This window comes from Onychostoma macrolepis, chromosome 17 (genome assembly GCF_012432095.1).
Source record: "Onychostoma macrolepis isolate SWU-2019 chromosome 17, ASM1243209v1, whole genome shotgun sequence".
NCBI classification, from domain to species: domain Eukaryota; kingdom Metazoa; phylum Chordata; class Actinopteri; order Cypriniformes; family Cyprinidae; genus Onychostoma; species Onychostoma macrolepis.
Genome location: NC_081171.1, coordinates 28210202 through 28221716, shown reverse-complemented (window position 1 = coordinate 28221716; position 11515 = coordinate 28210202). Strand labels below are relative to the sequence as shown.

The following is an 11515-nucleotide window of genomic DNA, read 5'->3' as shown; positions in this document are numbered from 1 at the left end:
ATGCGTTGCATGCAATAGTTAAGGTGAATAAATGTTGAAATTAAGCATTATTTTATGTGCTTTTTAGGCTTTTTCTAAGGCAAAGACCCATTTGTGTTTAATGCTGTTATGTTTGACATTTAAGAGAAGTTTGTTTTGATGTTTTTGTGCATATCATTGTGCTGAAGAGTAAGCTAGTGCGTGTGGTTATGTTGTGTTTGGCTGTGTGAAAGTTCATACTGCACTGACTCTATGAGCAAGGACTGTGCTAATGGTAACAATGAGTAAAGTCTTGTTCGTTACTTTTACATGCTAAATATGTTAGCATGCATTTCATTCGTTGTTAATTATTAGTTAGGGGTATTCAAGTAGGTTTAATTGGTTCTAGGACCACCACTCAATTTGGAATTATCTGGAAAAACATTTTTTAAATAATCAATTTAAAATGAGGATGATATATGCCAAGTTCTGTCATGAAACTCTCAATGGCGCAGAGCTGATGGATCCTTATAGGGATACTCCACCCCAAAATGAAAATATTGTCATTAATTACTTACCCCCATGTCATTCCAAACCCATAAAAGCTTCGTTTGTCTTCGGAACACAATTTAAGATATTTTGGGTGAAAACCGGGAGGCTTGTTACTGTCCCATTGACTGCCAAGTAAATTACACGGTCAAGGCACAGAAAAGTATGAAACACATCGTCAAAATAGTCCATCTGCAATCAGTGGTTCAATCTGAATGTTATGAAGCAACGAGAATACGTTTTGTACGCAAAGAAAACAAAAATAATGACTTTATTCAACAATTTGTCTTAACGCAAACTGCGCATGTTGTTCTGTGTCAGCCGCACCACACGGATATGCTGTTTTCATTCAAATCAAAGCGTAAATAAATGTAGAAAACGTATCCGTGTGGTGCGGCTGACACAAAACAGCGTACGCAGTTTGCGTCCAGTGGATACTCTCCAAAATTATTTTGGTTTTCTTTGTGAACAAAAAGTATTCTCGTAGCTTCATAAAATTCAGAATGAACTACTGATGGCAGATGGACTATTTTGACGATTTCTTTCATACTTTTCATACTTTTGTAAGTGATTAATGACAAAAGTTTCATTTTGGGGTGGAGTAACCCTTTAATTCAAACTGATGATATTCACAGTGTTAAAATACGTGGCACAAGCTGATTAGTCTATGTTGCATACGTAGCCAATGAGCTTGCTGCTTTACATTTAGATGGCTGGTTAGCATTCACTAGAGCAGTTTGTGACCCGCTTTCAGAGTTCCTCTGAAACCCTCCACCTTCCCCAGCTCCACCTGTATAGATCTGCTACGGGTTATTTTATATGCTATTTGTGCAGCAGCAGTATGTCTTAAATACTCACAGCACCATATCGGCGTGTGTATTGGCAGTAGCAAGTTCCTGTACTTGCTTTCAGCAGCAGCAGCAATAATCTACAACTACAGCAATAACCAACAGCAGAAGCAGTGTAGCAGATCTATTCCGCCAAGACCAAATACATTAACGTTGTCATATCCATTACCATGCTAAAATCTTCAGAGAGTTGTCATGCTAGAAATAACATCATACAAACTCTCTCACACACACAGTCCGTAATATGTTTTAGAAAAGAAAAAGTTTCGGGAACACTTTTTCTCTATTAACTACAACTTTTCCCTCAATAAATTCCTAATTTGCTGCTTATTAATAGTTAGTAAGGTAGTTGTTCAGTTTAAGTATTGGGTAGAATAAGGTCATGTAGAATAAGGCATTAATATGTGCTTAATTACTACTAATAAATGGCTAATATTCTAGTAATATGCATGCTAATAAGCAACTAGTTAAGAGACCTTAAAATAAAGTGTTACCAAAGTTACCTATACCATTCTGAATTTCAATTGAAATGGGAGTGTTTTGCAGTAAGATTAAGGGATAGAATAATTATTTCAAACAAGTAAATGCGATTACCATAATACAACCAAAAACTACATGTGCATGTTTTGCGTTGGTGTTAGTCCAGTGAGGACGTTTGTAGCACTCTTTGAATTTGCACAGTTTAGAAATAAGTTTACTTTTCTAATCTACTACAGTTTGTAACAAACAAAAAATGGGAATATTATATAAAAATGTAAGATGCAAAGCACAAAACAAAACTTAGAAATGTTAAAGCCTGATGTGTTACAATAATACTGTAGGATTTTTCTGCAAAATCTTGATCATTTTTATATGATTTGTCTTGCAATCTGACGCTCCATGAGTTCCTCATTTAAGGTGTCTTTATGTGAAATGAATCATGTGAAATTACATATTCGGATATTTTTTAAATGTTACATTTTATTTTAAGTCAATTTTTACAATGTTAAAACACAAATAAGTACCGGATATGTTAAATAACTACATGGACTACTAGGCAGTTACGTTTTTTGTTAGGGTTTGGATTAGGGTTGGTTGCTTGCAATTATGCACGATTTACTGTTATTATTAAAGTATGTACTTGGTAACACTTTACCTTAAGGTGATGCAGTTACACATTTTAAATGAAAAAGATTTGCATCACTACCCCTAATGTACATTTGTGGGTCATATACATAACCCATATTTTTACTTTGGTATGCAGTGCAATTAAAATCCTGGTACATTTAAACTTAAACAATGCATTTATTGTTTTTATTTTCCATCTGACATGTAACTAAATTTTAAATACATTTTAAACACAGTGTTCATGTTCATAAGTAGAGCAAGTTGTCATTTAGCTGATGCCTTTGTGCAAATGTAGCATGAATATATATTTTGCATATTGTTTATTTTATTTCTAATATTTGTATTGTTGCAATGTTAATGAGCATCTGCAAAAATAGTCTGAAATGAAACAGAAACCAAATAATTTACAGAAGTTACACTGGGAAGAGGTAGAGAGAGAAGTTATAGAATGTCCAGATTCGAACCTGCTATGAGAACAATATGTGACCCTGGAGCACAAACCCAGTCTTAAGTCGCTGGGGTATATTTGTAGCAATAGCCAAAAATACATTGTATGGGTCAAAATTATCCATTTTTCTTTTATGCCAAAAATCATTAGGATATTAAGTAAAGATCATGTTCCATGAAGATATTTAGTAAATTTCTTACCGTAAATATATTAAAACTCAATTTTTGATTAGTAATATGCATGGCTAAGAACTTCATTAGGACAACTTTATAGGCAGTTTTCTCAGTATTTTGATTTTTTTTTTGCACCCTCAGATTCCAGATTTTCAAATAGTTGTATCTCGACCAAATATTGTCCTATCATAACAAACCATACATCAGTGGAAAGCTTGTTTATTCAGCTTTCATATGATGTATAAATCTCAATTTCGAAAAATTGACCCTTATGACTGGTTATGTGTCGCGACGACCGATGGCTCTGGCGAAATGAACATTTTAATGGCATATACTACAAAGACGCACTGACCACATGAGGTTTGCTGAGACTTCTGTGAGCAGAATGCCCTCTAGTGGCATAAACATGAAATCAAGTCTGTCCGACCCTTCCAAGAAGAATAGATGATGGTTGCAGAGAGAGAGAAAAAAGTTCATTTGTATTCCACTGAGATTCTTTTCACTATATCAGTCTATTTTTGTAATTATTAGTAACAATATGGTCACTTTGAAATGATAAAATTAGAAAGGTTCTAGAAAGGATTTTTGAAGAGTTCATGGACAAAAGATTGCAAATATTATTTATAAAATCATTATATAATGTATAGGCCTATGTATTTTATATGATTACAGTACTTCTCAACAGTTTCATAAGAATCATTGTAGCCTAGTACATGCAGTTAACCGAGATTAATAAGCATCTAGCTCACTATGCAAATGTGTTATCGTGTTTTTCTCATAACTGACTGATTGAGGCATTTGATCGCTCAATGGTAATCTATAACAAATGTGTCTATGAAGGCCATAGGTAAGAAGTGCAGAGGAGAATGAATAAGACCTCAGGGCTCCACTTACACGCCGCTTCCCCTTCTGGAGCAGCATCTGGACTTCATTACCCATATTTACACAATATGTGCATTTAAGCCTGTTTTGATCTCTACGTTTCCCCCCAATCTTTCCAACATTTAATGGACTGCCAAGCCTTACATCTAGAATGAGGCTGAATCTGCAGCAATAAATCTCGCCTCGACCGCAAGCGCGGAGCTCTGCCTCTCAGTGCCGCATGGTTGAGGCTTCTGCTGGACGACAGGCAGCGCCAAGCCCTGTGGCTGCAGCCAGCATGCATGCTAAAGATGCTGTATTACAGGCTTTATGGAAAGTGAGACCACATGTGTGTTCCTATGCAATAAAAATGAATTGTGCGTTCATTCATGATGACTGTGAGCAGGTTGGGACCTTTTTTCTGGGGCACGAGTAGCCTAAATCATTTATTTGAGCAATATGTCACGTAGCCTTTCATCTATTTAGAATCAGAACAGGTGATCTGCGAATGAATCACTTATTGTTATATCCTAATAATCGGTAAAACTGTGTGGCAATCCAATTTGGATTTTTTCGTTTTTAGCCCCCCCCGCCTCCTCTTTCTCTTTCTTTTTTCCTCTCTCTCAGAATTGCGAGACATAGAATCTAAAACTTTTTGTTGTGACTTTTTTCGTCGCGGTTTACACTTCACAATTCAGATTCAGCAACCTTTCATAATGCTCTGTAGCATACCGCAGGTAAACACACTCATCCACGCATATACAACAGTTTCTTGGCATTTTTGACTTGTTTTCCAGTACAAATTTCTGAAATACATTAAAAGCGAAATGACGATAGATATCGAGCCTTAAATTAGAGTGAGTTTAAGCTCACCAAAGGAGTACAAAAAATAAGATTAGAAGGGGAAACAAGATCATTTTTCTTACCCCATTGGCCTATTTGTTTGTTTTATTTTAGCTACATTTTCATAAAACAAAGATTTAATATCTTATGTCATTTTGCTTTTTAAGTAGGCCTAAATGTGTTGTGACAAAATACTGAGTAAGAAAATCACATTTAACATTAGAAACGCTTCTGGATAGAATAAGCAGCTACTGGACTTGCCGCTTTTCTTACAGTGCACCTTCACCCTCATGTCTTTCTACACCTTTTCTGTTTTCCTCTACAAAAGCAGAGACTTTGTTGAATGGAAGTCAGTGGTCACCAAACTGGTCACAAACACTGTATGGAGAAAAACACTCAGACATTTCTCAAAATATCTTGTTCCACAGAAGGAAAATGCAACAGCAACACATCAGTGCTGGTATTTTACTGTTAGCTTTGTTAAGTATTTACCAATAAATAAACAAATAAATAAAAAGTCATGCTCTTTCTAGTTTTATTTTAGCTCGTGTTATTTGGAGAAAGATTGTCTTGTTTCCAATCTCAGACCTGTAGGTGCCTTATCTAAACCAGTTTATGATAAAAACCAAATGTATCCTCAGTTTGCACGGTCTGGTCATGAAATAAAATGACAGAGTAAATTTATCTGCCCAGTTTTCCTGTCTCCTGAAGATGAACACTTATCAGTCAGCCATGTGGCACGGCCGCACATCTTTAAGCCATTTGCGGAGAAGAAAGATAAAGAAGCTCATTCAGAGGTCCCTTCATCTCCGGGGAAGGGGGTGAGACTCGCTCTTAAGAGACTGACTTACAGCAGACCTGCTGTCTCGAGTACCCTGTTTCAATGTCTGTTGATAGATTAAATGCCCTTTTTAATGTTTGATAGAAGTGTCTTACTCACCAAGGCTGCGTTTGATCAAAACTACACTAAAACAGCAATATTGTCAAATATTATTACAATTTAGAATAGCTGTTTTCTATTTGAAGGTCAGATGATTTTTCAGAAATCATTCTAATTCGCTGATTTGCTGCTCAAGAAACATTTCTATGATCAATGTTAAAAACAATTGTACTGCTTCATATTTTTTGTGGAAACTTTTTTTTTTTTTTTCAGGATTCTTTGAATAGCAAGCTCAAAAATAACAGCTTTTATTATTATTATTATCTTGTAACATTATGTCTCTACTGTCACTTTTGATTAATGTTAATTATTAATATAATTTTTTTTTATAAAAAAAAAAAAAAACTTATACTGACCCCAAATTTTAGACTGACGCGCACACACACACACACACACACACACACTCTGATTCTTCAGTGGTTGTTTGGGGTGGCTGAGGTGCTCTACCATACAAAGAACCCGTTAAGTCCCTGTATAGTTATTTAAAGGTTCTCCAACCCTCCTTAGTCTTTTAGTTTAGTTGGGGAAAGGATTTAAAAACAACATTAAAATACAGTGTATTTCCTGAAGATAACATGGTTTTCAGTCGTTTTGCCCCCAAGCTATGAGGAAATATTCCAGGGCCCCTACACTTGACTTTTTGAACTCAGAAAAACATAAATGTCATTCAAGACAGCTTTCGCCATTGAAGTAATATCTAAAATCTATGGAGGAGAATGGGGTTCCTCTTATGGTTCTATATACGGTAGCACTATTTGACAAAGGTGCTGTATAGCACCTTTTAAAGAGCCCTTTTATACAGCACTTAAAGTGTTTTTTTAGTGTTCAATATTTATATTTTCTCATAGTAACTTTTTACACTTTTATTCCTCATATTCCTTAACGTGATATTAAGGATTTGACTTATGACAAATTATCCAAATTTGTTAATATCTGAGAAACGAAGATATACGGAAGTTTAATTACGAAAGTAAACTTAGCCAGTCCTCTTCCGTTTCATAAATGTGAGTGTTGTGAGGAAGGCCACAGCGCCTGATCTCAGCGTTTACATAATTGCATCCAGCTGCTGTTGATTGGAGCTGATTTGTGGTGCCACTGTTATACTGTGGCTCACTGCTCTGAACACACCAGCAGTACAGATCCACAACATCAGGCTCCTTGACAAACCATGATGCTTAACCCAGCCAGTAAAACCTGCCATATGAAACTTTTTTTTTTTTTTTTTTAAATGGGATAGTTTGAGACAAAGTATATATAAAAAAATATTGACATTTAAATGCTTAGTTTTATTATCAAAACATATAATGCAATGCGATACAGTGATGATTGACTTGTGAAGCACAGCAAATTGCCAGAACTGATTTTTGTCTTGTTTGCACAAGATCTGTAAACAAAAATATACCAGTAATTTTGTGTGTGTGTGTGAAACCTCCTTATGATTTTCTGGTGCAGACATGCCCAGGTCCTTCAAATACAGGTCTTCTGATCATTTCATGACCTGCAAAAATGGCAAAAACTTCATTTGGTCATATCTCTCCACCATCAGCAAATCCAAAAAATTGAAAAATCACCCCATACACATGGAGTGTATAGCTTTTATTGAACCAGTATGTACTAAAATATACAGAACATTGACACTTGCCAATCCAGCGGCAACATAGTGATCAAGTTGTGATAATTTAGAGGAATCCTCGATCCTTTTCTCCCATATTTCATTGTGTATGCATTTTCAATTCATGGACAATGAAAAGAAACTACTTGGCTTAAAAATGGCTTCTTTTCCCCTCATATTTGTAAATTCTCACTAGGTTTTGTGTGTGTGTGTGTGTGTGTGTGTGTGTACACAGAGGGATGTGGGTACAATGTGCCAATTTATCCAGCTTAATTTTAATATTGTAGGTGGTTTTTACAACAACAAAAAGTCCATTACCAAAAATATTTTTCAGATTTTCCAGTTCTGGGATTCATAGAAAGGTTCATTCTTCGGTACGATACATACCATATTTAAAAAACAAAAAAAAGGAAAGGAACAAAAAGAATATAACACCGTTCATCTTTTTTCCAATAAAAGTTGTTAGCAGTTATTTTCAATACATTACTTCTTTGTATTAAAAGAGCTTTGCTAATAAGTCATAAAGCTTTCTCACAGTAGGCTTTTGACCAACGCATCTTTCTGCACTGCTTAGCTGGTATTAGATTTTAAGACTGCAGTATGAGGAATAAATAAGAAGAATGGCTCTGAGGACAACAGCTCTAAAACGACGCAAGAACAAGAGTCACGATAGACACAGATGTCTTTGGTCCGCTGAAGTTAATATCTCCCATTCCGTCTGGCAGATTCAATTCAGAGTTCAAACATACTGTAGCTGTCCTTTCATCCGACGACAAGCGCTAATCTTCTGGATTCTTCAAGAATGGTGTGCTGTTACGTCACATAATACATTTAATTGTACCAGCTGCAGTGGTTGTTTTGTTTAGTGCAAAAAAACGACCCTTTTGAAATCATTCAGTCTGCTGTGGAACCTATATTTTAAGACAAAATGAATTAGAAGAATAGGAATTTAAAAAACGCATGTTCCAGTTTGATGCTTTCAAAAAGAAAGGCTGTGAACACTACTATAAACGACTGCATCGCTCTCCCCAATGTGTTTTGTTTTACTTCATTCACATCTGTTGCTAACCTTTATATTATTGTAACGCGAGTTTCTGACATTCGGAACACACACCTCGATAAGAAACAAACATAACAGCACCGTTTGGAAAAGAAGAGTCATTAAGACTTCTGAATGCACTCCCAGCGAATATTTCCACGCTCTGAAACAGCCTTCATCTTCATTAGCAGAGTGGATCTGCAGTTTCCATGACTCTTGTTGACATCCAGAGAGCAGTCGACCTCGCTGGCCTCATAACAGTTTGCTCCCCTCAAAGTCTGCTTCAGATTGCTGATGTGTTTCAGTCTCCACAGCAACAGACCATTAACAGGTTGCTGCCTTCATCTGACCTCGTTTTCAGTTCGGCTCGCATGGCCACTAGGGGTCCTCGTCCATATCGTCGAGGTTTGGAGCCATGATGAAGTGCTTCGGATACACCAGACTGTGCTCGTAAGCGTACTTTTCCCAGCGTGCATCGTCGCTCTCGTGAGTAATGTAGCGCTCCCCTCGGCGCGTCTCAAACTCTCGCAGATCGAGCCACGTCTGGTAGTCCTGGGACAGTGCAGACATGGATAAGTTGAGGTATAAAGCTCTAAAACATTGAGAGAAGCCGTTTTACAGGTTTTTAGGTTCCTTACCTGTAGCCATGGATGACTGAGGGTCTTGTCCACACTGTAACGTTTCCTCATCTTGACTTGGAGAAGGTTGTTGATCAGATCTGTAGCTGTAGAGTTAAATTGGAGATTGTGGACATAGATGGACTAGTTAATACATGATCAGGATGTTACAATATTACAGATCTGAGCCACATTGCCAAAAAGAGCAATCCGTACCCCGTATAAACAGTTTAGAAAAAAATAGTACATTTGTGTACTCTGTGTAAATCTGGGGCCGCATTCACAAAACATCCTTAAGGCTAAAAGTAACTCTGGTCACACTTTATATTAGGTGGCCTTAACTACTATGTACTTACAATGTACTTATTGTGGTCATATTGTATTGCAAAACACTTTTGCTGCTATTGAGGTGGGATACAGGTAAGGTTAGGGACAGGTTTGGTGGTATGGGTAGGTTTAAGGGTAGGTTAAGGTGTAAGGGATGGGTCAACAGTGTAATTATAAATGTAATTATAGAAATTCATTACATATGTAATTACATATAGGTATTTTTAAAAATATAAGTACAATGTAAAAACATGTATGTACACAATAAGTGCATTGTATCAAATGATTAAGTACACAGTAGTTAAGGCCACCTAATACAAAGTGGGACCGTAACTCCTAACTTGCCGATTTAGGAGAAACTATTAAATATAATAGGCGTGTCAGTCTTAATTTTAGGACTCCAACATTTTTGCTCAGAGTATTTCACGAAGTGTTTTAGCTCTTTAATCTGTGAAAAGTTGGGTAGACAAGAGGACTTCCAAATCACTAAAACCAAGGGCTAAAAGTATATAATAGTATACCTATAAGTTCACTTGTAGTATGGTTCACAGTATACTTCACAGCAACACAAAAGAAAAACTTAAAGCCAGTTTAGTCCCAAGAAGTCTTGGAATGCTGGAGTATATTAACAACAGTCTTCAGTGTCACATGATTCACGAAACAGTTCTTATTTTTATCAATGCTGAAAACAATTGTTCCGCTTTATATTTTGGTGAAAAGCGTGATAGACCAGGATTCTTTGATGAACAGAAATTTCAAAAGAACAGTATTTATTAAAAACAGAAATTTTGTCTTTACTGTCACTTAGTAAATTAATGAATCCTTGCTGAATAAAAGTATTAATTACTGACCCCCTCATATTTTGAATGGTAATATAGTAATGCAAAATTAAAATAAAGTATAGAGCTGTTATGTAAGTTTCTTCACACAAAGTTCAACAATAAATGAAACTAGTGTAATGATGAATTTGAGTATAATTGCTCCAACAAAAATAAACCGAACTATAAAACTAAACATGTAATGATGTGAAACGCAGAGACAGAGAAATGACATTTATAGTCTCGTAGAGGAGTGTGACAGACTGAAATTGGGAGAGGCTGATATAATCTCTCAGGTCCTGGGCGGAAAGAACTATTCTAAACAGACGTGGGGGTGGACAGTCTGCTCGCTGTCTGACAGACATCTAGACATCTCCCTCTTTCTTCAAACGCAAAAGACAGACATTACTCAGATGAATAAAAATGAAAACACCTTATCCGTCATGCACTAGTACTGCCCATTTCTTTCAAAAATGTACAAAACCAGTTTATATTTTGGTTTATTCTCAGCAACTGCAACTACTCTGTAACAAAAACATGGTGGTGCTGAGAAAACAGGTTCATTCTTTAGAAAGTAGCTTGAAATCAGTAAAGCGTGACTGTTTACCTTCTGCAGAGATGTCTTTCCAGGGTGTTGGTGGGTACATGAAGGCTGCGTTCTGGATTTGGTCGTTAATGTCCTCGTCCTCATTAAAGGGGAAGGTGCCACTCAAACTGACATAGATAATGACTCCCACTGACCACATGTCCAGGGAACGGTTGTAGCCTTTACTGCGCAGCACCTCTGGGGCCAGATACGCTGGTGTGCCCACCACTGAGCGCCGGAAAGATTTTTCCCCGATGATCCGAGCAAACCCAAAGTCGCACAATTTTACCTGAAACAAGAGAGTGATCTCATTGAGCAAGTGGGTCTAGTTTGCTCATGTTTTGTCACAGGAACTCTCTAACATTTTTGTCAGCTGAATCCCGTTTGACTAAGTATTTACTTGATATAATATTCCAATTATTTATCAACACATTTGCAGTTCTATGAAGTCGGTTAAAATTATTTAACTGTTCTCTTGTGTTTTTATTTTAAAATACTGTATTTATTATCATTTAGCATTTTTTATGACTTAATTAATTATTAGCTTTTCATCAACTCAAACCGCTAGTTTGGGAAACCCGGCGTTTATTATATGGTGATTTTTTTAAGGATAATGTATTTTATTCACTGTTGTTTACCTGAGGAAACGGCTCCGCGGATGCCAACAGCACATTTTCTGGCTTCAGGTCACAGTGAACAATGTTCTTGAAATGGAGATGTCGCAAAGCCACAAGGATCTATGACAGTAAAGCAGTCACTTAATTGCATGCAGGTATCAGCTGGATGGTC

General features: G+C 36.5%; 1 protein-coding gene across 3 annotated transcripts in view; it reads right to left on the bottom strand.

Moving 5' to 3' along the window:
• Positions 1–6988: 6988 nt before the first annotated feature.
• Positions 6989–11515, bottom strand: part of prkd3 (protein kinase D3) — a 101138-nt gene continuing 96611 nt past the window's right edge. For all 3 annotated transcript variants that reach the window (XM_058748521.1, XM_058748523.1, XM_058748522.1), the window contains 4 exons: positions 11365–11463; positions 10748–11015; positions 9017–9102; positions 6989–8930 (listed from right to left, as the gene is read on the bottom strand). In XM_058748521.1, the coding sequence (XP_058604504.1) occupies positions 8757–8930; positions 9017–9102; positions 10748–11015; positions 11365–11463 (627 nt within the window). In that variant the 3' untranslated portion in view covers positions 6989–8756. The remainder of the gene's footprint in view (positions 8931–9016; positions 9103–10747; positions 11016–11364; positions 11464–11515) is intronic.